A 27,093-nucleotide genomic window follows, 5' to 3' on the forward strand; every position below is an offset into this window, starting at 1 on the left:
TCAAATAATTACGGTTTTATATTGGGACAGTACATTTTATATTTCAACCAAAAGACAAAAATGCAATTTAACTCAAAGGCACAACAACTGAAACAGACAAAATAATGGCATCTCTCAGATGCCTTTTTTCTAAATTAAACAAACAAGTACACAATTGTGTTCCCTTCCCTCCCCCTATGCAAGCCCACAAGCTTTTTCCAAAGTTTTGAGTTTTCAATGCCATAAGGCATCCAGCATAGTGGACTTGTGAGGCGCTTGGATGGAGCAATTAAACAAAATGCTTGAGAGGTCTAGCAAATGGCATTTGAAAGGGACCTCAAAGTGCAGATATATCATCTTCAAACATGTTACAGGCTGAGCTGGCTCTTTGAACACTATCATTCTGCTTAAATTCAGGAAGCAGGCTTTAAAAATGCAAAAGGCATACAAGTTGTATTTCAGTGCAAATCTTCAGCTGGTAATTGGAAAAGATTCCAACAATTAAAAATAAAATCCTTTGTGCCACTCCCCCGCAAAGCCAAAATGAAGGAAAAACAGAACAAAACCAAAACAGAAGAATTACAGATGACTTTGGAATTTTTTAGGAGTCCAAAACTTCCAATTTAAAATTTTTTAAAAAATACATTAAAGAATCATTTAAAAAAACCCCACAAAAGTGATCTTGCTTTGTTTAGATTGCTCTTCATGTAGAGAACAAGCTCCCACATAGAGTGCATTTGAACTTGACGTGTGTGAAGTGGAGCCTGCAGGAGCTGCAAGGCTGTGGTGTGCGAGTGACCAAGTGACTACAGGCAGGAGGGCAGCGCAGGGCAGCCGCCCGCTGCTGAGTCAGCCATTGAGCCCTTAGGTCGCAGTGCATCTGTGGATTTTAGGAATGTTCAATCACTTTGTGACACACACTCTGTTTCAGCATCACAGGTTTTTTTACAAATGGTTCAAACTCGATGAAAAAGATTCATGAGAGGCTGAAAACATCAAGACCTCAAAAATATGAATGCAAAAATATTAAGGGGGAATGAACCAATTTTGTAGATACCTACATACAAAGTTTCTAGAACATCTATAAAAGCACAAAGTCGTAAGAATTTATTTTCCATTACATTAGTTTATATAAAATGAATAAATAGTATTTATAGATTTAATGTGTCTTATGTACATATACATGTGCTCTGTTTTAGCTTAAATAAAAATGCTACAAAGTGGGAGACCACTTAAGGGAGAAATTATAACCAAAAAGAAAAAAAAAATTAGCCTTTTAAACTGTCAACCCAAAAGCCTCCATAAAGAAGTTTCCAGGTGTATCCAAAAAGAATCCATCAGGAGAGAGACTCTAGTGACACCGCACAATCCCCTCCTGTCCCCTGCAACACGGAGTAGCAGAGTAGCAGTGTGGACTTTCACTGACGATGGCCACTAGCTCAGCTAGCGCCTCAGCTCAGTTATTGCTGAAAGTTAAACAGGAAAATAGATTGGAATTGGACAAAATGTTGCTTATTTGGAAAAAAAAAAAAAAGAGGCATAATCACTTTTGTTAAGTGGGAAATGGAGATCTCATTTATCTCTGAGGTAGGAAAAAAAAATGTTCCAGAGACAAGTAGCATTAACAAACTCGGAGCGGGGAATGGGCCTCGGGACAGCAGCACACAGCAAGGTCCCAAGAACAGCGCACACAAAGAGATTGTACCATTTTGTCTGCGAGAACAGACAAGGTTGGAACTTTCCTAAGCTGTGAGACCCAGGGGCCACGCTGCCAAGGTGTCCACGTTAGAATACTGCTCCCTCCGCACGGGCCGGGGCGGGCTGGGCACAGGCACGGGACTGCAGGGCGTGTGGAGGGTGTGTTGGCTGGAGGTATTCCTGACTTCCTCACTGGGTGAGGTCCGTGGTTAAGTGCTCTTAAATTCTGCTTTCAAAGCTTACTTTGGAGTCTGAGACCAGGATCTCAACTTTGAAAAGTTTGTTTCCTTCAGTTTCCTAAGCACGAGACACACTTGGACACTTCTCCTATGCAAGTAACACAGCAAGCCAGAAAACTTTAACTACATGAGGACAGTAAAGGAGAGGGGGAAGTTGCTGAGATGTGACAATTGCTTATTCGGTCTAAGAATTCTTGGGTGCTTCGAAATGATTGGAATGTACGGTCTCTCAGAGACAAATTTTTATGCAGAGAGAGAAGCTAGTGGATGCAATCAGAAACCCACAATCTTACGTACTTCCTTGAAAACGTTTACAAAGCTGATTTGGTAAAGGTGGTACACTGAAGTTGACGCGCAAGGGTGTTGTGGGCAGGTCCCATACGCTACCTAATCAGATCCGATCTGACAGGGACAGCCAGCCATCGTGATGCAGCCAAGCGCTCTTATAGCCCGAGGCACGTCTGGCGACTGTCCTGCAGCTTTATTCTCTTGAGGCCCGAGCTGGCGTAGCCCTCGTCACTGCCAAGGCTTTGCATGCTGCCCCGCTCATCAGAATCACTCACGCTGCTGCTGCTCCAGTCCAGATCCCCCGTGAGATAGTCTGTGCTTTCCACATCCACATCGATTTCTTCTGTGGAGGGAGCAGCAAAAGAGAGGCACTGATAAAGGCATCCTGCCTGAAATCAGACTCTGAACCAGACCAGATCCAATCAGCCCTTCTTTGTTTGTTTGTTTTTTGGGGGTTTTTTTGGTACCGGGGATTGAACTCAGGTCCTTGCGCTTGTGCAGCAGGTGGTGAAACCACTGAGCTAAATCCCCAGCTCCAGCCCTTCTTTGGACACTGCTTCCTAACTGCTCACAGGAAAGGGGGACTGATTACTGGCAGCCACACTATTTTACTGCCCTAAGTCAATCTTATTTCCTTTTATCCCTGCTTTACCTCCTGTGAGCAACTTTGTTCTCAGGGCCTGGCAGGTGGGGAAGGAGGAGGGAGGAAGACAGAGGAGGAAGGAAGAGGAAAGAAGGAAGAGGGAGGAGGAGGAAGGAAGGAGAAATGAAGGAAAGGGGGAGGGAGGAGGGTGGCTCACCCCTATCAGAGTCAGAGCGCTCTGAGGAGACAGTGGAGCCGATGCTGTCCATTCGTATCCTCTCAATGCCCAGCTTCTCTAGCTGCCTCTTCAGGTGTCGCTGCTCGCGCTGAAGCTGGTCTATTTGGTGAACAGCTTTCCTGTCACAATCTTCAAGTTTCTGCAAGTCAAAGGGGCAGTTGTTGGAGCTCATAGGCAGATCTCTACATTGCCATGACCCTGTGTCTTCCCTTCCAGCAGTGAAATGTGCCAGTTGTCCCTAGAGCCATTTGGTATGTCGCTCATGAACTTCCGAGACAGGACTCAGGCCAGGCACTGGGGCTTCATCTACGTCCTCAGCGTCGACAAGCTGTGGTTGCTGGTCTGTCACTGGGATGCTGGGGTGAGCTCTGATGCTCTGGAATCCCTTACCTCTCAATTTTGGAATAGAAGACTGTAGGCAGGGACCCCCCCAACCTGGTCTCCTTGTCTCAGCCGATCCCCTCAAAATCTCATCTCACTGAACTAGAAAATGGCACAGGATGGGAGCTTCAGAAACATACTTCTATTTAAAATTATGTTTATTCAAGTACATGCCCCAATTACATAAGTACTTTTTTTGGTGTCATGCCAATTCTCAATTAACTTGTGTTTGTTAGCAGGCAATAACAGTCCCTTTTGAAGTCTTGATTCCAAATTGTCCAACAGAAGAGCTTATAAAACATTTCCATAGACAACTTATTTTTACAAATCTGCCCCCTAGCTGCTTAGATTCTTCAGATAATTAAGAAAAGTATTTAATTGTAACTGTTTTGCTTTAAATAGAGGTTTTTCTTCTCCCAGAATTGTCGTGTATGGCAGGATACTAGCCATAATTAAAGTGGCATTTGTCCAACCAAGATATGGCTATAAAACCATGCTCAATAGTGATTTGGGCTGTGGCTCTCAGGAGTTTGAATGCCATCAACTTACTACTCTTTGCTCTTGGGTCCAAGGGACACAGGGTGAGCATAAAGATGCAGTCTCCTTTATGGAGTTTGATGATGGAGACGCCCCAAAGTCACACAGCCCACTGCTAAATGTGTACAGTGACAAGGGAGGTGGGGTGCCAGGACCACCTGGCACAGGAAGGAGATTGAGGCAGGAAGGTCAATGAAGGCTTGCCCGAGTCAGCTGAGATCTGAAGGGTGAGCAGAAGCTAACTAGAGCGAGGAGAGGGGAAAGCAGGCTGCAGAGTGAACAGCACATACAATGTTGCAGCGGTAACAAAACAGGACAAGAACAAGCAGCTGAGAGGGCTGGTGGGAGGGCAGTGTATGGCATAGATGCTGCCACAGGAGGGAAAGGTCAGGTCAGGTCAGGAGACCCCAAGGCAGGCTTGGTGACATATATGAGCCACAAAAGAATTTTCAACACACTAATGTGTTGACTTAAGCTTTGGCAGGATAGGTAGGATACATGGAAAGATCTCTGCGCTGTCTGAGGGATGGAGGCAGGAGGAGGATAGAGAAGGGGAATGGAAGGAGGACAGGGGAAGAGGAAGGACAAAGGGATGGACAGAGGATGTGGGAAAGATGGCGTGGGGAGAATAGGGGGAGAGGGAGGACGGGGGTGGGGAGGACAAAGGGAGGGGGTGGATGGGGGCTGCAGGGAGGATAACAAGATAAAAGTTAGGATAGGGGAATAGGGGAGGACAGGGCTGTGGAGGGAGAACAGTGGGGTAGAGGGAGGTCTCTGAGGGGTTTATTGTAGTTGACAGTGGTGTGGTGAAGAGAGAAGTAGACAGGTTGTAAAATATTTAGCTCTATATAGCTAAGAAACCAGAGACACCTAGGGTTCCTGAGTCTGGCTTGTATAACTACACGGAGAGCTAAATAGACCATTTACATTCAGGGGCCTGGGGCTGAGAAACATTCAGCGGGGTTTGGGACATGTTGCATTTGAGGTGCCTGCGACTCCCATGAAAGGGTTAGAGTGCAGAGGAGAGAACTGACCCAGAGATGCACTTCTGCTTGCGCCTCTGGCAAACAAGCCCCTTGTAGACACAGAAGGCTAAGAGGCATCCCACACACACTCACCTTTATGTGCAATTTGGCTTTTGTTAATAGACTCAACGTAGTGTGTCGACTGGATTCAGGCCCAAGTGGTACCAACCCCTTCAACTTCTCCAGGCACAAGCGAAGATGAGCCCGTCTACCAAAACAAGATCACGGCAGCACGTGAGAATTTCACAGAGGACTAGAAGGAGCCCTGAAGGTGTATAAAGTTGCCCAGGCCGAAGCAACTGCAGATACTATCAATGGCCTCTTGCCACATCAACATAGTTTGAAGCCAGATAGCTCTGATGAAAACCAATGAGAAATAAAATCCAGAGTTTCTAAGTCAGGTCTATTTGTAACACAAGGGTTAGGGCTAGGGCTAGGGAATAATATCTGAGCTTTTTATTAGTACATTTATTGGGTTTTTTCTGTTTCTGGATTACACTGTGAACCACAGAATATCCCAATCAGAAAATAATGACATTCAAGGGGAGACTCTTTTTAACCCATACTTCCCTTTGTAAAAGATCCTATCCAAAACCACTAAATCACTATATCATTGCGGTGTACAGTATTTATAAATGTGAATGACATATGTGTACAGTTAGCCATTGTGCCTTTATCTGTAATAGCAAAAATAGAAACAACCCAGATGACCACCATAAAGGAATTGGTTAAATATATTATGTTACCTCCAGATAGTGAAATATTTTGTGACTGTAAAAAAGAGTGGCAATATGCTCTATGAACTGTTGGGAAAGATCTCTGAGAAATACTGTTAAATGAAGAAAAGCAAGGTATCCAACCATGATTATAAAGTATTACCTTTGAGTAAAAATGGAGGTGAAATGAGAGTCTATATACATGTTTTCGTGTATGTACATAAATAAACTGGATTGATAAGAAACTAATGACACTGGTTGGGAGGAGAGAAGGAAGAGAATGATCAGATAAGGAAGAACTTTTGGCTTTTTTAATCCTATAAATCTACTGCTATTCAAAAGTTAAATTTCTTAAATAAGCAAACAGTACATCATTGCAGTGCTATACTAGGAAGCATGCTGAACAGCTGGGGACAGCCACTTCCCAGTGTGGGAGTGTGGCCAAGTAGGACAATGGGATAGGGTGGGACAGGGACAATGGCTGGATGCGGAGGGAGCCATAGCCACCCTCTCAAGGGAATCTTTCCTCGAAGAATGACAGAAACACAAGAATCCCTACAGTTTTGAAATTTACATTTCATTGAAACCTTGGTTTGGGCTTTATTATAGGATCTAGCAGAGTCCATGAATGTGAGAAACATCAAGTATTCAGTTTCTGCTTAAGCCCCTCGTCTCCGTGATGCCTTCTGAAACCAGGCCAGAGCACGGTAATTTCTCTGCTTTCTAATTCTCCACTTCCGCTGTCCCGTGGGAAGCTCACTGTACTGCCTGTCCTGTCTGGTATTTGTTACGGAACCACTCACTGCAAACTCCTTCGGAAGTTGGGGCTGCAGCATCATCACTGCTGGGGAGCCACAGGGCCTCTAGCACACACAGGCTTCACAAATGTTTGCTGATGGACTGTGTCATCTGTTCAACTAGACTCAAAGCTCCCAGAGGACAGAGTCCATCTTCTCTACATCTTTGCTCCTGCACCCATGCTCAGCCTTAGGGCTTTAGATAAATGTCCATTTCCACACACAACTCCCTGGGGCAGAGCTTCCTGGGGCCTCAGGGGCTATCCTCCAGCTGACTGGGGGAAAGTGCAATGCCTTCTGGTTTGTCCTCTTTTTCTCCTAAGAATGTTATTATATGAGCAAAAGTTGGCAGTGCAGAACAAAAGAAGAAAATCTCATCAGAAGAGTGTCAGACAGATGAACAGGTACGATGTTGGCCTAGGGAGTCAGGTCACACTGTCCACTGAGACTCAGGATGTTCCCTCAAGTTAGATCTAGTAAGTGCTGGGTACTCATCCTTCTGAGGCACCTGCCTGGTCCAGATCATGAGAAAATTGTCCTCTAAAGCTGCTCCAAAGGACTTTAAGCCTTGACAAGTGTGAGGAGTACAGCATTCATTTCTGAGCTAGAAAGACATGAAGGCACAAACGTTTTACTACTCTTTAAGACTCCTACTTGCTCTGAAAACTTGTCCACGTGAAAGAGCCACAAGCAAAGACTCACATTAACAGGTTGCTCCTCCCACTACTTCATGAGGGAAAAGATAAACAGAAGAAGAAGCTGTGTGTAAAGTGTTCATTTTTGGATAACTGTCTACAAAAGGAACCATGAAAATTGATCATGACATCATAGAACACAATGAGAAAGTATAACTAGTTGCTTAGACAGTAAAATAAGTGCCTTGTTCTCACATATATTCTCCACAACTAAGGCTTACAGACTGATTTTCAAATTAGGAGAAACGTTTTCAAATTAAAATTATGTTTAGACATTTTAAGCCTCCTTTGCATATGACTCAGAATAGTACCTTATTAGTTCTTTTATGACGTGGGTTTATATACAGATATGAGTATGTACATTTTTAGGAAGTTTGTTTACTGATAAAAATATTAAAAAGTCATCTTTTGATGCACTGTCATTTCTAGTTAAGAGTCTAGCCCAGAAAGCACTATTTTCACTACCCAAATGTGAGTTTCCAAATAGTACTTCCAGTGTGAAACTAGGATTAAACCTTTTGACTAATTCAAGGTGAGGATAATACCTGTTCACTCAGTGCTTCCTGGCCTAGTTCTACAAAAATAAGACCAGAAAAAAAAAAAAAAGACCAGAGCTTTTTCTCAATTTTCAGGGACCCAAAGTCAATTTCTGTCTGTGTCAGTGTCTGCCTCAGGCTTCGCCAGTGCCTTACTGCTCCAGTCTGATGGCTGTCCTGCCCACATGCCACCACCTACAGACACACCCCAGGCTGGTGCCTGGGCCAACCACAGGGGGAGGACGAAGTAGATTAAACAGGCTCAGTGCCCACCATAGTGTAGTGAAACTCAACCCCTGCACCAGATAAAAAAGCAAACAGCTGTCTCTATAACAACTTCCATGAGAATCCTCAACCCCGTCTCCGTCTCTCTCTCTCTGTCTTTGTCTCTCTCTCTGTTTGTCTCCCTCTCTCTCCGGAATCTGGACTACTTCAGTCAGCCCTGAACACCCACAGAGCTCCTAGGTTCAAAACAAGCAGAAGATGTACCTGCCTAGTCTCTCCCTTCTCTGTCCCTGTTTCGTTTTGACCCAGGCCTAACTTCTCTTGGGGAAGTAGCAGGACTTTTGTCACATATCCTCAACAGGAAGCCACCCGATACTTCGCTGTGACCCCTCCACATGGATCTCCTCCCATTACACCTTCATGGGACAGTCTTCCTTCTGTGGCAAGAGCTGCCTTCCAGCTTCCGGCCCAGCAGAAAATGCTGTGCCCAACACTGCTTATTTAGGGCCGATCTGGTTATGAACTTTGACAAACTTCACCCAGTGGCTCTTCAGAAAGATTGCTCTAATTATTATGTATGGGCTAATATACCTTCGGTCTGTAGTAGAGGAAGGAAACTAATCTTTCACCTGAACTATAATCAGTAATGCTCCGAGTCAAGCGTGGCCTATAACTAGTGGTAATTCATTTAGATCCAAACTATAGATTCTCTTCAGTAAATATTTTAAAGGATCCCACATCTTATTTATTTTATTATTTTTAATATTTTAAATCTATGGGTCAGTATATAACCTAATACTAGCCTAGTGATGAAGAATAAAGGTTTGGGATCCTGGCTTTGCCACTTACTCCTGTGCGACCTTGAGCAAACTACTTCACTCTTGTCACATCAGTTTCCTGAGTGAGGAAGACAACTGCCCGAAAGGGCCACTGTGCGTATGAACAGAGATGAGGCACAGAATCCTCTGAGGCCCCCTATATAGTTGCAGTTATTTGTTCAATCCTAGCTTCCTCGACAGAAGGATAATCACTATGAACAAACCCGATAATTACAACACTATAATATTCCCTTTATAATCAACAGCAAACACAAAAGTGTCTCGATAGGCAAATAGACTATCTGCTCAAATCCAGTCCACTGAAATGTTCCTTACCAAAAACTGACATCTTTTGTCATTCAAATATTAGATGGAAACTAGAATTCTTTTTCTATGGAAATATAGATATCGTTTACTCTAAAGGTACTATTTCTTTTTCTTTTTTTTTACATGTAAAAAATCAGCAAAGAGTTTATAAAGCTAATGAATGCAAAGGGTAGATTGCTTTGTAGTACTCACACCATGTGGAAGCCAAGGTAGAAAGGATTCCAAGGTCAAGAAGGAAGCATGGGCCTTCATTCCATATCTCCAGGAGCAAGAGTTCTAAGGGGCCTGGCCCCTCCTGTACCCACACTGTAGTGGCCACAGGGAAGTGAAAAGAGGGGCTGATGGGAGGAGGGGACCACATCCAGAAAACTGAAAATCTCACACGGCAAGAAGAAAGTATAGCATGTTTAGTGGCAAACTTAAAACAGTTTGGGAAGGCTCTGTGGGAAGAAAACTATAAAATGCCACTGAAGGATACAAGAAAATCTGAGTAAATGGAAAAATAGCACATTCCTGGATATGAACCCTCAAAATAAAAATGTCAAAGTTCCTCAAGTTTGTTCACAAATTTAACACAATTCTAAGAAGGCAAAATTCCAACAGTACCCTTTTTAATGCTGGAAAGTTAGTCTAAACTTCATCTAGAGGAATAAATGTCTAAGACACTGCCAACATTTTTGGAAAAGGATAATGAAGAGGAGTGTGCTACACCAGATATTAAATTGTATTATAAAGCTTCAATAATTAAAAACAATATGATCCTAATACAGGAATAGACAGACAACATAAAGGAAAAAAATAAAAATTCTCAGAAACCGACCTAAGATATAGATATGAATTTAACACACAATTGATATAACGCTGTAAATCCTCATGGGGGAAAATTGTTGTTCAGAAAATGGCAAAGGAGTACAGAAGTAAACATCAAAATAAATTCCAAATAAACAGATCAAACATGTAAATATACAATATATTCACATACCACATGGTTCTGTTATTTTCCTCAACTCTTGTTGGCCCATAACGACAGGAAACTAAATGCCCAAATGAAAAAAAATTACTATGGAAGGCAGCTCTTCTTATATTTCTTATGCATCTAGTCTCATACTTCCTCGATTCTATTCATGTTGCTCTCTCAGACTGGTAGATTTATAAATCAGGGAAGAGAGTCAACAAGAGTAACATAGACAGGTGGTTCTCACTGCAGACAGTAGAGAATGTAGTGTCTTTACCTCAAAGGTTCTTCCTGACTTGGATACAGTCAATATTGGGAGTGGTGTCAAGTGAGGTGTGAGTGCTCATGTCTACGTGTTTGGGGGACGCACCCTTAACAGCAATTACTTTTTTTACTGAAGGTGTAATTGAAATTACTCCCTTCCTCACAAACTTTCACAGTAAAGTGTATAGAAAAAGAAAAAAGTATTATAAGGATGGCAGCCAGTAAAGAAGATAGATAAGAAACTAGGTTCATAGGCGGATATCTTGAAGAATACACTTGGTTCTTCCATTCATTTACTTCATAAGCATTTCTCAAAGAATGACAATGTGTTGCTACTTTCCTAGGTGCTGGGATATATGTAAGGCTGAACAAGACTTAAAATTTAGTCAGAGTGATCAAACATGTAAATGAACTACTGCAAAATAATTTATCTGAGCTCCTTTCAAACCATGACAAACATTAGCTCCCACCTAAAGTTTTGGAATAGGCTCATTTTTTCCTCCACGAAATGTTTCTTCCCTTCCCTTATCCACAAACATCTTGCTTAAATTTCCTTTCAAGCTTTCATAGCCTATCATAACCTTCTCTTCTTTACAAATATATCACATTCACACACTGTGGAGCTCCTATGTAACTCTTCTGTTTCTTTCATTGTCAAATAATGGAAGAGACCAAGTCTTGCATTTCTTGTTAACCCACTGGTGCCTACAAATAATGTATCAGTAGATACTTAAGAGTAGAATCTAGTATCTTTAGTAATTCATACCCTTTCTCTTTGAGTAAAACCCTATTTAACACGATATACATATGACCTTACTGAGTACTAGTTTTCATTAAAATTGGGTTATCAGCAAAAAAAAAAAAAAAGAGTAATCTATTTAATTCTGAGGTTTCACTGTTTTATCTCTTACCTCAGTGTGGGCATAGACTTGGCCAATTACATACCATTATAAATCCTATTGGATAACTGGACCTGAATGAAAACAATTTTAGATATAGGTATGTATAAGCCACACAGTAAGAAAAAGAGGGTATACATCAAGAAGAAACAAGTCTTATTAAGGAATAAAATATTACTTCCTAAAAATGATTAGGGGTGACAACATGATCAGGGTTGAGAACAAAGGCTTACTGGGTTAAACAAAAAGAAAAAATTCAAGTGTAGACTATGTTTGCTTCATAGGGAAAAGTACATTTCTCTTTTTTCTAAAGGATCCCTTGTGGGCGGGGGGAGATTCCTTGATAAACAATTGCCAAATATATCATTATTACTAACTTAACTTGAACCCTGAAAGGTTTTGAAGATTCATCACAACTGTGCTGGTAAATTTTTGTAGAAAATACAAGGGTAGTAATAATATACCCAGTGGCTGGGGTTTTAGCTCAGTGGTTACACCGCCCGCCTCAAAAGCTCAAGGACCCAAGTTTGATCCCTGGTACCAAAAAAAAAAGAAAAAAAAAATATACCCAATGAACAATGTATAAATAACAATTTGTGGTGCGTGTATTTTAAAGATGTACAATCACTTTTTTATTAAAATAATACACAAGTATACCTCATTAATATTTCCTCTCCAGAGCTAATTTTATATATAACTAGTACTTGCTAGTTCTAGCCCATTCTTTGACTATTAATTCCTATGACAAAAGTGAGAGAGTACGATGTCCTCCAGGTAGGGGAATGGATACTGATCAAATAACGAGCATGTATCTTTTCTCCATATGCCTCCAAAGGCAAGATATATCTACCCAAGAAGTATGGTACAGGAAAGAGAAATTCTAGTGGTATAAATCTCCTCTATAACATCAGTAGGGACTGGATTTGCAAACTGACCCCTATATCTCTCCTCTGTAATAGCCAGGCTATACCCTTACCCCATGTAGCAACAAATGTGGATTTGTTACAACATCTAGAGTGAAATCTGAATGTGGTCAAGGGACTCCAGAAACAAGTAAGGGTGGTACAATGTGTACCACAACTAAGGCCCCATGAAAAAGTCAGGCCTGGGCCCTTCTGATATAAGGAACTTGGTTATTTGAAAAGTCAAAACTGGAAAACAAAACAAAATAACAACAACAACAACAAAACAACCCAAGTAGAGTGACCTGGAATCAATAGAACATTCTGCCAGCAGAGTCCTGATTTTCTCGTGTCAGACCACATGCCACTAAAATCCTGTTTGGCCAAATGGAAATAACAGCTTAAATCAGGCTGTTGAGTCTTTCCCATACAACATACAACATACAACACACACACACACACACACACACACACACACACACACACCCCTTTTGTCAAAGGGTCAGAAGATTCCGGCAGAGGTAATCTCTCTAGACCAGCTGTCTAATTCCAGCAAGGCCTGCATATGTGCCATTCCAGAAAGATAGGCGCCTACTATTGAAGAAGAAGCCAGAGCCTTCTTTTGAAAGGGACCATTCCAGCACTTGACTCCTGACCTACTGGCTGCAGTGTACGTGCATTCACTCGGTTTCAGTTTGCTGTAGTTTACTGAAAAGCATTTAAACCGGAATGATTCCCAGCTAAGAGAAAGAAATAGCAGAATTATCATTAATAAAAGGACAACATAAAAATGGGCACATAGTAAAAAATTCAAAGATTCTCTATATTCTAGCAAAAATCAGTTAACTATAATCAGAAACCAAAGCAATCTAAAAATACATAAACTGAGAAATACCTTTTGCAAGAGATGTGCAAGGTTTATGTGGAAACAATATAAAACTGTGCTTAGAGTCAGAAGAGAGGTCTGAAAACAGGGAGACAGACATTTTGCAAATGGGAAGGGACCAAGAGATGGAGGGAGAAAGGGAGGGCAGGGGAGGCAAAAAGAACAAAGATGTGTTCCATACATGCACCAACTCCCATGATGAATGTAGTCGTATGTACTATAAACATGACTAATATGAATAATTTTTGAAAAAAGAAAAGAGGTCTGAATAAATTAAGACACGTACCATATCATGAATGGAAAGATCTAATACCTAAGCATAAACTTTGAAAGATTACTTTATACTGGAATTATCCAATTATAATTTTTAAAATCCCAAAAGAATATTGGTGATAGGGAACTGATAGGTTAATTAAAAATTTGTCAAAGCAAAATGAACTTGTGAGAATAGCTAAGAAAAGGAGGGAGAATGGAGGGAAAAGTAGAGATTTGTTGTACCAGATCCTGAAGTGCATGATAAAACCTCAATGATTAAAATACTGTTTATTGGCACAGAATGAAGAGATAGGTCAATGGACTAAAAGGGCAAACCTAGAAACAAACTTAGCCATAAACCTGAGCTCAGTACACACCAGAGGCAGCAACTTCAATCAGTGAGAGAAGACTGATTTCCTAAAGGTAAATGATAAACTGGACAAGTATGTGATAGGAAGAGGGGTAATACTTTTCATACACATCCTTTATATTACAGTTTTTTTTAAGTAAAGAAAAAACTAAGTAGGAAATTGGGCAAAGTTTATTTTTATTTTTTATTTTTTGGGTACTGCGGCTCAAACTCAGGACTTGCACTTGTGAGGCAGGGGCAGTGCCACTGAGCCAAATCTCTGGCCCACAAAGGTTATTTTTAACAGGCAACACACACAGATAAACATGCAAATACTCAAAAATTGTTCAACTATGCTATAAATATAAGAAATGGAAATTAAAACAAGTTGCCTATGTGTGTTTTTACTGTTTACTTGTCAGACATTATATAACATTCACTTGTGAAGGTATAAGGAAAAAACTGTCTGTATTCCGCCTGGTGGGCAACCCAGCAATCAACACCAAAGCCCATAAACACCTATATACCATTAATTCCACCGCCATAAATTTTTATCCTACAGAAATAATGATATGATATTTATCTACAAGGTAGTTTAAGAAAACACTTTATATTAGCAAATACTGGGAAGAACCTAAAATAGGAAATTGGTTATACAAGTAATGATATAGCCCTATGACATAATACTGGGCATTCACTAAAAGTACTGTATTGCTAGAAGTGGAGATTTAATAACATCTGAAAATGTTCATAACATAAACTGAAAAGAAACAAGCTACAAATTATTTAATATGTGATCTGTTGGTTAAAAAAATACACAAAGATATCGACGGATATGAACAAATGTTAGCAGCTTTTACCCTTGTAGGGCCTCTTACAGTCATTTTTTATATCCTCTGTGTTTTTCTGAATTTTCTAGTTTTCTAGACCAAACTGTATTTCTCTGACTTCCAGAATTATGGTTGACTTAATTTTTAGTATTATTTTCTATATTTCTCAAATTCTCACAAGATTGGTTTAATTTTTAAAAAATAAAAAGGATAAATCAAGGGTGTTTCCTTAGGAAGCTAGACTCTTAAAGTTAGTTACATTGCAGAGAAATACAGGCCACGAGCCAACAGCTAGGCTTCCTACGGAGTGATACTGAATATTCTTCAGTGGCAGGAGGCTGGTATTCCGGGGCCCTGCACTCCCAGCACCTCCTGCATGGCATCTTAGGTGTTCAACAAATGCCAATTCTCTGGAAAGTACCACCACCGCCATTCTAGATGTCTTTTCTTTCATCTTCCCACCAGTGCCATGCTATTTAAAAGAGTCAGTATTGAGTATAACATTGTCATAGTGGAGTTCTGATAACCTAGAGTTAACACAATTATTTAGGATCTCTAAAGCGCCACAAAAAATGTTTCTGTCTACAAACACTAACCAGAGTATAATTGCCACTGCAACATCAAAGAGAAAAAAAAATTCCTATTTTGGAAGTTCTTATCCTAAGTGTTTTTGTTTTGTTTTGTTTGTTTTTGAGAGCTCTGGCAATCTTTTCACATGGTGTTTTGAAGTTTAAAAAATTGCTAAAGTATATTAACATTCAGCAGTGATATTCTTTATAGGATTCAACTACCAAAGCTGGAGAGATTATAAAAGTAGCAGTTAAACTGACCTCAAAGATTCTTAAGCATCTGCACTAACACGGGAGAAAAGCCTAACAATCTAACTTTCTCCCCTAGACTGCAGGAACAATGCTTGGTTAAACTATATAAATTGAGTTCTTCCTTCTGTCTCTTCTGCTCACATGTTCCAGCCAGAGAATGAATTATTAAGACTTTATCAGACCAGGGCTGGGGATTTAGCTCAGTGGTTCGCCACCTGCCTTGCAAGTGCAAGGAGCCAAGTTCGATCCCCAGTACCAAAAACAAACAAACAAACAAACAGACTTTATCAGACCAAATTTCAAAAAGAAAGGAAAATGAGGAAAGTAGAAAATAAATCCTTCAATAAGTAGAGGTTAGCTGGTCATACGGAAGCAATTTTAATTATAAGGAAGTCCAGTGGAGATTTCAAATCCAGTTTTCTAGAATTTTTGCCTCCACAGAGTCCTGTACATATTTCAATCTTTGCACTTAGTGTATTAATTGAAACTGTCTCGTTAGACAAACCACATATTTCTGTGTGGTTTCAGTAACATGAACTCATTTGATACCCAGTATGGACCACAAGCTCTTGGGACACAGCAGGAAGAAAAATAAACATCACTGCAAGGCATGGTGGCACGTGCCTGTAATCCCAGCACTTGGGTGGCTGAGGCAGGAAGATTGAGTTCAACAACAGCCTGGGCTAATAGTGAGTTCAAAGCCAGCCTGAACTACAAAGCAAGACCTTGTTTCAAAAGAAAGAAAGAAAAGAAGAGAAAAGAAAGAAAGAGAAAGAAAGAAAGGAAGGAAGGAAGGAAGGAAGGGGGAGGGAGGGAGGAGGGAGAGAGAGAGAAAGAAAGGAAGAGAGGAGAAGAGACATCTCATCCCTGAGCTGCTAAAATAAATAACACAGTGACATGGGGCATTCTTACACAGATAAAAGGCACAAAACCTTTACTTGAATGAAATTTTAATAATAATACAAACAAATACCTAAGTGTGAGGTTAGAGGGGAGAAAAACTAGAAGGCTTCTTGGCAGAAATAGATCCAGTTTACCCAGTTGACTGCAAAGGCTGGAAGGAAGAGATCTAATGATGAGAACAAGAAGTAGCAGAGTCTGTAATTCATCATATGTAAATTCCTAAAGCACAAATGAAGCTCTGAATTAAAACATGGTGTTGTTTTAGATTTAAAGTGTCCCCCCAAAATCTCACGTTCAAAGGTGGGGCCTGGTCAGAGGGGTTGGGTCACTGGTGAACTGGAAGGGCATATTCTTGCCCTGGCTCCTCCCTTCTCTTCCTGTTTCTGGCCACCATAACATGAGCAGCTTTTCTCCACCAGGCCCTTCCACCATGTTGTTCTACCCTGAAGTCTGCCAAACATGGACTGAACTCAGTGAAATTGTGAATCAAATAAATCTCTACTTTAAGTTGTAGGTGCCAAGATTTTTGTCCTGGCAATGGGAAAGTACCTAATACAGATTTTGGTACTGAGAGTGGTGTTATTGCTGTGATTGTATTCTGACCATGTGGTTTAGAAGCCCTTGGAACTTGTTTGCCAGTTTGGAGAAGCAGGCTACAGAATCCCTAGACTGCTATAAACTGAACTTAAGAGATGATTCTGGCTAGAGCTCAGAAGACAAGAATGCAACAGTAATGTAGACAATAAAGTCCCAGCTCATAAAGCTTCAGTTGGGAATTTAATTAGAGGCTGCATATGTTTCATTTTGGCAAACTGTCTATGTTTTACCCATGTCCAAAGACTTTGTGTGTTCTGAATTTAAAGGTGGTTGAACTAATTAATCTGGTAGAGGAAATTTCAGAGCAGCCCAAAGTTCAGGTTGTGGTAGGAGTACTACTGGGTTTTAGCCAGATTTATAATGAAAGTCAGGAGCAAAAAACTGAACTCAAAGATGTGGAAAATCTTGCTGTGGCCAGAAAGGAAGCACCTGTAATGTTCAGGTGAAGGAGAGAGTCACCACTGAAAAGATTAGCATTAAAAAGACCTCCAATACTTTGCATCAGAACAGTAGGAAAGATGCTTTGACGGCATCTCTGGAATCAGAAAGATCTTACCCACTATAGGCTCAAAGGTGCAAAAAAAATATATACTTTTCCTTTGAGGAGACTCCCAGGGCACCCCGCTTGAGAAGGACTGCCTAAGGAACTGGTTCCCCAGGATTCATTTCACCATGCTCAGCCATCCAGCATTCAGAGGCCACTGCAGTCATGGTCCAAGGAGGCCTGGCTACCACTCAAGCTGGTGGCAGACCTTGCTGTCATTCACATGGTACTAGTTTTTTAGGAATACAGAATGTAAGGGGTCATGCACACTTCCACCTAGATTTAAAAGTAAGGCCAGGCAATGTGCTCCTGACAGGATACTGTATTAAGCTGCATTAAGTGAAGCCAAAGGTGCAGTAGAGACCCCAGGAAGTTGGAGACACCAGAAATATGAATCATCTGCTGAGGAAAGCCACAGGTCGTGAGCACAGTCAGCCCTAGAGAGAGGTTATGTGGGCTGCAACCAGAAAGGCCATAAGGCAGGGCTGCCCAAGCCTTTTGGAGTTCACATTTTGTCAAAATTAGCCCCAGGTGCTGGACATGAACTACAGGAATTAATGTGGCCCTGCTGGTTTTCAGTTTTGTTTTGATCCCATTCTTTTCTTTTGTTTTTTTTTTTTTTTGGTACCAGGGATTGAACTCAGGACTTTGCACTTGCGAGGCAGGTGGCGAAACCACTGAGCTAAATCCCTCGCCCTGGTCCCATTCTTTTCTATTTCCCTATTTCTCTGTTTTGAAATGGGAATGTTTGCCCTGTGTCATTATATGAAGTATTTAACTTTCTTTCTGATTTTTGCAGGGGCACATAGTGAACTTTGCCTTTAGTCTCAGAGAAGACTTTGTATTTTGATTTTTCATCAATGGTGAAACTATTAACTTTGGTGACTCTTAGAAATGAACTAAATGTATTTCACAGGACATAGACATGAACTTTTTGAGGGCCAGAGGTAGAATGTTATGGGTTAGACTCCCCAAAAGTCTCATGGTTGGAGGGGGTGGGTTATTGGGAGTGTGATTTGGAAGGGTGTATTCCTAGCTCCACCTTTTTCTCTGTTTTCTGGCCACCCTGGTGTGAGCAGCTTTCTCTAACCATGCCTTTCACCATGTATTCCTGCCATGGAACCTGTCAATGATACACTGAACACACTGAGTGAGCCAAAATAAACCTCTCCTCCTTCACACTGCAGGTGCCAGATATTTTGTCCCATTGACAGGAAAGTAGCTAATACACATGGTCAGTCTCAGTCACAGAGTAATGAAAAGGGAAGAAGGTATGAGAAGCACATGTGCAGTGAGGCACACTCATCATCACACATACACTCTCACACATATGAAATTCCATAGTGGAAAAACTAAATGTTTGCCAAGGTCCTATCTGCCTATTAAGGCCCTGACCTGTTCTTTCACTGCCAAAACATAAGTATCATTCAGATCCTGACTTTCAGAGTCAGGTTCCTTTTTCAAAGACGGTTTACAGGAAACAACATATATTTACAGAGCCATCATTGCACATTATCTCCTTTTTCATGGGGGCCACTAAGAAAGCCATTCAGTTTGGATGGGTAGCCCACATTTCAAGCTGATGGGAGCTCAGAGAGCAGAATGAGGCCTGTTCACTGGTTCTCAGCCCTGGCTGCATGTGAGAATCACCTGGGGAGCTTTCAAAAAATATGAGTGCAGAGTCTCAACCCAAACCAATTAAATCAGAATTGCTAAGGGTGAGGTCTGTGTATTTTTTTAAAGCTTCACAAAGAATTATCATTGTTTTTCAGCATAGTAAAAGCAAGGGTTTTTTTTTTTAAGTCTTTGCTAGAGAGAGAAAATTTGCTTTAAAATATTACATGGAGAAGGGGTAGTTTTGGTTATAGAAGATTAGCATAAATATTGATAATTATTGACAGTGGATGATGGAATCAGAGTATTTGATTACTCATTGTACTTCTATATATTTAATATTTTCCATAATAAAGTTATTTTATAGAATCAGCAGAAATACACATCTGTTCTCACAGCTCCAAAATATACAAATGTAGTGTATAATGTATTTAACATAAAAATATTTTTTAACACATTGATCTTTCCTTTTTTTTTTTTTTTTTGGTACTGGGGATATAACTCAGGACCTTGTGGTTGCAAGGCAGGCTCAGCACCTCTAAGCTAAATCCCCAGCCCTAACATACATTGAAATAAAAATTTTGTAAGCAATTCTAATGTGAGCGGTTCCACTAGGAAACACTAGCCTACATCACTGAAGGAGGAGCCACTTGATTTGGAAAATAAAGATTTAAATAAGCAGCAAAAGGCAGTCAGGTAAAAGAGATTCAACTCAATCTTGTGGCAAGAGGGCAGCAGGCCTCCTCTAGCAGGCCACCGTCTTCTGTTTCTGTCATACACACACTGGCCTGGATTTTGAGTCCTCATTCAGAAGTAAATTGTAAGTAGGTATGTGAGTGTGCACACACGTGTGTGTATATATGATTTAAGGCACCACTGCATGCATTCAGTACATGTAATTCTTTAAAAACACTATTTGTGGTGACATTTCCTATGATCTAACATGCTTTAGACTGTGAAATGGTCACACAAAAGCATTCTTCATGAGTGGGCTGGGGGTGAGGGGTGGGGGTTTGGTCTTCAGGACTGGTAAGCTCATCCACATAAGTGATTTGTGGACAATGCTGCTTAAGAAGACCCTGAATAATTTTTTTTTTTCAGTACTGGGGATTGAACCCAGGACCTCACACAAGCTAGGCAAGAGCTCTAGCACTAAGCTCTATCCCCAGCCCTTTTAAAAAATATTATTTGAGGACCAGGGATTTAGCTCAGTGGTTCTGCCGCCTGCTTCACAAGCTCAAAGTCCCAAGTTCGATCCCTGGTACAAGAAAAAAAATTTATTTGAGACTGGGTCTCACTAAGTTGCCCAGGCTGGCCTTGAACATCCTGCTTCAGCCTCTCTAGTAGCTGGGATTTCATTTACCTATGCTGACCTGGGTAAATTCTTAAGTCAGGTGCCAAAAATGAATAAAGAGCGAAGAATGAATAAAGCAACCAAAAACTTAATGATTTGAAAATGTGTCAAAACACCCCATATTTAACCTCCCAAACTCCCAACTCACCTATTCTTCTCCATTTCATTGTGAGTTGATCTGAAAGAGAGAACAGTAAGAAAATAAGATTATTCTTGTGTTAGAGGACTATTTCAACACCAATATAATTTTTTAATTTCTTTCCCTCTGAAGTTGGCAGGAGAACGGGCAGAGAAAGGGGGTAAAAATTCACTGGGCTCTACTAAAGAAATTAGTCTATACGGAAAACTAGATAAATGTAAATATCTAAAATAGAGTTCAAGGAGCAGCAACATACTAAGAGGCATGCATTCCCTAGTAGAAAAGCAATCCTGTTTTTAAAAAGAAAATAAAAGGGTCTATTAATACAAAGAGAAAAACAGCTGCACAATGCGATGTGAATTTGGGTTATGTAATACCACAAACCTTTCTTTACACTAAAGGTAAAACAGTGAAGGTGGTACTCCAAGCCCACTCCTGCAGTTTTTTTCTAAGGGTAACAGACACCAAAATTTTATGTTAAGTTGTTTGACTACAGGATACCAATTTAAATAGTAAAATAACCTCCTTTCTCAATCTTCCAACTCCCTGAATTAACTATCTTATCACAAGTCCTGAAAGAGGCTACTGCTGAATAGCTACCAAGTAATTTTAGGAAGAGTTTTTCAACATAAAAACAATAGGCTGTGGGCCAGGGATTCAGCTCAGTGGTTCCTGCCTGTCTTGCAAATGCAAGGTCCCAGGTTCAATCCCCAGTACCAAAAACAAACAAACAAACAAAAAACAAAAACCAGTAGGCTGAAAAAAAAAAAACAAAAAACAGTAGGCTGGCTAAATCATGTCACTGACTGGTACCACAGATGAAATAAAATTTTTTACCATCCTGTCCTTGGTTGAACCCTCTATAGAATGGGAATAAACATGATTGCCAATAATCTACTGAACAAGTGTGGATCAGTGAAGTAGCAACTGTAGAAGTGATTAGAGAGCTTGGATGAAGGGTGTGGTAGATATGAAATTACATTACTACTGTGTTTATAGCTGACCTTGAAAATAAGGTCTGGACTAAGGCTTAATAGACAAGTTTTCCCAATGTCACAAGTCAATCAATGTAGCCCCTTACTCACATACCTCCTCTCTAACCAGTTATGAACTTAAGGAATCTTCCAGTCCAATAAAAAGGCTGAATCTTGACCTTTCTCATGGGAATTCTCTGTCATGTAACCAGCTAAGGAGTTGACTCCCTGGCTCAGGTCATGAATTCTGTGGGGACATAATCGGTACCTTACTAGGCTGAGACAAAAGGTCTCACAGCCGTCATGGAGGAACACTGCCTTGAGCATGCTCAGCCACTCATGTCAGGGCACCATCACCAAGTTCAGCGCACTCACACCACAGATGGGGGGTGATGCGAGTGTGTGGCTGTGTGTGGGCAGAAGTTTGTCTTACAATATGAAATTTCTAGCCCAGCACTGAAACTTCTCTTCTATTAGACCCTTGGAAGATTAATTTTTAATTCATGAGGAAAAACAAATGAGAAAATGACAGTATTTTCAGTTTTAGAGTATTAGTTTTGTAGATAAATGATATGTGGACCTCAAAATTGGTTAACCTAAAAATTTTCTAAAGATTTGCTTGGTTATCTCTCAGCCTCTTTAGTCACATTTTTCTTCAGGTTTACTTCCTTTAGCGGCCAAAAGGACACCATAGTTAACAGGAATCTAGCCTGTGGTGCAAACCTTTGGCTTAAAACATGTGGCATTTTACTTTTACCTGGGAATAATAAGTTCAAAGTCTGACATTTTAAAATGGATGAAAATACATATTATCTGGTCAATATTTCCCTGTTTAATTCTAGACCAGGACCATCCCCAGTAGGCAGAGGAGGGAAAGGTGAATATGGGAGCACACAGGGTATTCTTACCAAAAATTTCTAGATTCTTTGAAGAGAGACAGATAAGCAGACTGATAGATTTAAATAAAATTCTGAATCCTCAGAACACATTTAACAAATTCCATAGGAAACCCACTCTTTCTAAACCTTAAATGGAGTTTCAGAAACTAGTTTTATTTGATTACTTACCAATATTAAACACATGGTGTTTTTTAAGGGGGTACTTCTACCTAATGTTACTGAAGTGTGTTTGGTTTGCTGAAATAGAGTTGGTCATTAATAAGAAGCAGGCCTTTCAAACATGATTAGATCACAGATTTCCTGTCACCTCTGTTTATGGGTAAGCATCTATATTTTTGATTAAAGCATTATAAGAATATATAGACACCTTGTGTCAAAACTATTTTCCTGGGGCTGGGGATTTAGCTCAGTGGTTCTGCCACCTGCCTCAAAAGCACAAGGTCCCCAGTTTGATCCCCGGTACCAAAAAAAAAAAAAGCTATTTTCCATGTGATTATTGAAGATTTGATAACTCTGGAATCACTGATAAAGGGCAAATTTCACTGTTTAAAAATAATTCTGATAAAAAGGTAACTAAGTCAAACTCAGTGTATCTAAGTTAAAATGGGAAAAGTCCTTAGCTCAAAAAGACTCCTCCTATGAGGTCAGCTGTACAGACTCAGTCTTATAAAAGAACTTGGTGGCAAGAACTGAACTTCCTCTTTCACAAGAGTGCCAAAGCCTGCTTTATTAATGTAACAAAACACTAGCACCGGATGTGATGATGCGTGCCTGGAGCCCCAGCTACTTGGGAGGCTAAGGCTGGAGGATCACTTGAGCCCAGGACTTTGGGGCCAACCTGTGCCACACAGCAAGACCTCATCTCTTAAAGAAACAAAAACAAAAAACAAAGCTCTAGATTTCAATTCTAAATAATTTAGAAAATCAGTAAGAAAGAAAGAAAGTTTCCAGTAGTTCTTTGGAAGATTCCAAAACAATTAATATTCACAGTTTCATTTGTTCTTGTTGACTTTTTTTTTTTTACAAGCAGCTGTTAAACTGCATCTCATTCCCAAGAGGTTTAATATAATGGTTAAATCTCTCTTTTTTTTTTTCACTATCCAAAGAAAAGTACTCCCTCAGACTGTGTAAGAAAAGAGCACAGCATTTCAACTCACATGAACAGGAATAAACTGCTATCCAAGAGTTCTATAAACCAGCAGCAAATGTGGCCTTAGCTATAAGGCTTACTCAAACCCAGGGGTCAAGTTGTTTTCTTGTTGAGTCTGCTTGCTCCTCAGGTAAGGGACGTTCCAAACAGGGTCATGAAGGAAGTGATCACACTTAAAACTGCACAGTCTTGCTGTGTGTGGTGGCCCATGCCTGTAATCCCAGTATTCAGGAGGATGAGGCAGGAGGATGAGGCAGGAGGATTGCCATGAGTTCCAGGCCAGTCTGGGATACAGTGAGTTCAAGACCAGCTTAAACTACATAGCAAGACCCTGTCTCAAAACAACAACAACAACAACACTGGAAAAACAAAAAACCAAAAAGACCTACCTGCTCTTGCTTCATGCTTGATACGATCTCTAAATTTTAATCATGGTTTCTCTGAGATCCTTACATGACTCAATGTATCTCACTAATTCATCATTAGTATTTATTATTAGATAGCCTCTGTCTATAAACATGGAAGGCAAACTAAACCCATTAACTGAAGGATAGTTTTTCTAAAAATCAGGAATTGTGGCCACTTTTCAAGAATAATGCTGGTTATTAAGGAGCATATAAAGAATTCATTTCTTGATTTGAAATTCTCAACTTCATTATTTTTCTTTCTTCATCCCCTTTTCAGGACCAAGCCACTTTTCTTCAACAACATCTCCTTTTCCACCCCCCACTACTGAATATCTCTCCATAAGCCTCATGTGAATCTCAGGAAAAAATAAATTATTAAGGTATTTTAGCCTCAAGGTATCTGACAACTTCAAATCACAAGTGGCCAATACATTTGTGGACTTACGTTTTTCCAAAACAATAAACTGAGAGGCCTCAAAGTCCTTCCAAACAAATTTTTAAAAAATCAATACTGTAACAAAATGCACCACAAGTGTACTTTTTGTGATGCCTTTTCATAATACAAGTTAATATCAACATCCTCCTTCAAAGAACTACTGGCTACCACCTTCAGGTTATGCTAAGATGAGAGGATAAGGAAAATCCACCAGGTAATTACCAGGTTCATCCTCCATGTGCCTTCTTAGTCAAGAGCGTGTCACAAGTGTGCTGCTCACATCCTGTGATTCCACCAACATTAAGGACCATGGGGTGAACCAAGGACAGAAGACACAAGAACAAATGAGGTTTAGGCTTAAGTGGGAACAGCCTATTGTTGAGGGGTCTGTATTAAGCCTCAGAAGCTATCCACACAGTTACCTCAGGGAGTTACACATGAGAGTGAGGAAGCAATGAGAATTCTAAATCAGTGATGAAAATGTGAATGATTTTGATTTATTGACAGGAAAAGTATAATTGAATGGACCTAATAAAACATATTTCCCTGCCTCGAAAGCGCAAGGTCCCAAGTTTGATCCCCGGTACCAAAAACAAAAAACAAAAAACATATTTCCTAGCTAACTAATATTTTAAGGGTAAAGGGCGGGGGGAAGGGAGCAATAACATTGACAGAAATATTTATATGTACCAGAAACTGTGCTTAGGATTTTACTATGTGATCTCACTGACCATTAACCAAATACTTTCCAGTAAGATTCATAGCTTTTAAGAACTTAAGGCAATCTATGAGGTTAAGATGAAAACATCACAGTATATTAATATTTTAATATTATATAATCCTCCATCACTAGATAGGTTTTAACCTTATTCCTTTTGCCATTGTAAACAGATGTGAAAAATTATTCAATTTAAATGTCAAATATATAATCCTACCACCTATGCCAAGTCAGATACTTTCGTGTTTATAAAATTTTCACTATAAAACATAAAATGATGGGCTGGGGATTTAGCTCAGTGGCACCACACCTGCCTCGCAAGTGTAAGATCCTGAATTTGATCCCCAGTACCAAAAAAATAAAAATAAAAAATAAAGCGAATAATGTCCAGCATTTTGAACTATGAAAACTGCCCTGAATCTTCAACTTTTAAAGGCAAAATACTGTCACTGTAGTTACTCACTTGAAGCTTCCACAGATTTTCACTCACCAATGAAGAAATGCAAAGTTAAATTTTTTTAAAAGTTCATAAAGAAATGTAAAACATTTCTATTTTTCTTTTCAGTCCTCTCAACTTATACAAAAGGCTGCTTCCTTCAACAGCTTAAGACCACGTGTGCATTACTGAATCATGATCGCCACTTGACGTATTTATGGGGAGATAATCACAACAGGCAACTTACATTCTGCCGTTTGTGTCACCTACAGTATAAACTAAACAAGAAAAAGAAATATTTACCAAATTACCTGCTACTGCTGTTATTCTTCTTGGATTTGTTCCTCTGTTTTAAGGCATCTCTGTCCTTGTTATTGTATGGTAACATGGAGGCATAACCATGCTCAGCTTCTAGAAAACCGGAGCATCCAGTTAATGAATGAGCCCAGAACATTTAATACTCTCTCCCCTTTCACAGCACATTATTTCCTTTATTTATTTATTTATTTATTTATCTTTGAAAGAACACCGTGAGAATAACTAAACAGAGCAAGGTGGAATTCTGAGAACAGTATATATTTTTTAAAAATTGTGTGAATACCCCCAGCTCCGGGCAGGTGTGAAGAAGATTCCAGCTGCTCATTGTTGAGAAAGACACAGCAAGTGGCTAAGCTCGCCAAGCCCGGGTTTCCCATTGGTAATGTCCAGCAGGTTGGTGCGGGTTAAGCGGGGCCAGACTCAGGAGAAGGTGCGGGGCAGAACCGCGGGCCGGGCCAGGGGAGGCACTGTTCTTCGGCCCGGGGGACGGGGCGCCTGCCGCGGGGGAGCTGGCGGACACCGGCGCAGGTGAGGAAAGCCGGAGGGGACTGACTGCGAGGGCCCGGCACCCACTCGGAGGGTTTAGGGAGGAGGCTCAGGACCCGGGTAGCAGACCCCTGCTCACCCCGCTCGCTGCTGTGGGCAGCGGCGGCCTCCCCTTTAGAGCGCGCGTGGGGACAGCGGAGGGGTTGGGAGCGCTCGCGGTCGCGCTCTCGGCGTCTCCAACCACCCTCGGAGAGCCGGGGGCCCCGATCCCCAGCCCGGACCCCCAGGGCCCCGAGCCCGGGCCAGACCCTCTCCATGCCCGTGCACCTCTCTCCCGCCGCTCCAGATAGTCGGCCGCCTCCAGCAGCATCTGTATGTTCATCCGAACCGCCGTCGCCATTCTGCACGGGGGCCGGAGCCACGGGACCAACCCCCACTGCTCACGGACTCGCCGCCGCCGCCGGACACCCGCACCTCCGGGTGGACCCCGCTGAGCTGGGCTGAAGGAGCCTCTCCGGCAACCACGCTCGCCGGGAGGGGGAGGGGGGGTCAGTGAGCCTGGCACCGCCGACACCGTGACAGAACCCGGGCAGAGCAGCCGCCGCCGCCGCGGAGTGTTTATCCCCGACTCACCATCCCCCCGCCCCCAGACCCTTCTCTTGACAGGCCCGCTTCGGCTGCGTTCCTCATTGGGCACCCGAAAGAATGCCCCACCCCTGGCCTTGTGCGATTGGTAGAGGACACTGAGGCTCCGCCCCCAAAGTCCGCTCCTTTCACTGGTTGGTGGCGCTTGACAAGGGCCGGGCTCCACCCCCTTCTTCCAATTGGTGACAGGACTCGCAACTCCGCCTCGTGCTCCTTCCCTATTTTCCATT

The 27,093-nt window shown here is 41.2% G+C and overlaps 1 protein-coding gene across 2 annotated transcripts; it reads right to left on the reverse strand.

Moving 5' to 3' along the window:
- Window positions 1–26,871, reverse strand: Mxd1 (MAX dimerization protein 1). 2 transcript variants are annotated; one of them, XM_004849918.4, is made up of 6 exons: window positions 26,546–26,871; window positions 25,726–25,825; window positions 20,404–20,433; window positions 5,062–5,176; window positions 3,005–3,164; window positions 1–2,547 (listed from the first exon to the last, which is right to left on the reverse strand). In XM_004849918.4, exons 1-6 carry the CDS (start codon window positions 26,616–26,618, stop codon window positions 2,360–2,362), a joined length of 666 nt encoding a protein of 221 aa, XP_004849975.3. In that variant the 5' UTR covers window positions 26,619–26,871; the 3' UTR covers window positions 1–2,359. The 2 variants fall into 2 exon arrangements, with proteins under 2 accessions (XP_004849975.3, XP_087072081.1); XM_087215955.1 differs by lacking the exon at window positions 26,546–26,871 and adding an exon at window positions 26,016–26,254 and having other exon boundaries at window positions 2,173–2,547.
- Window positions 26,872–27,093: the final 222 nt, after the last annotated feature.

Source organism: Heterocephalus glaber, unplaced genomic scaffold (assembly GCF_053883595.1).
Source record: "Heterocephalus glaber isolate CG9 unplaced genomic scaffold, H.glaber_assembly_v1.0 deba00001456, whole genome shotgun sequence".
Taxonomy (NCBI): Eukaryota; Metazoa; Chordata; class Mammalia; order Rodentia; family Bathyergidae; genus Heterocephalus; species Heterocephalus glaber.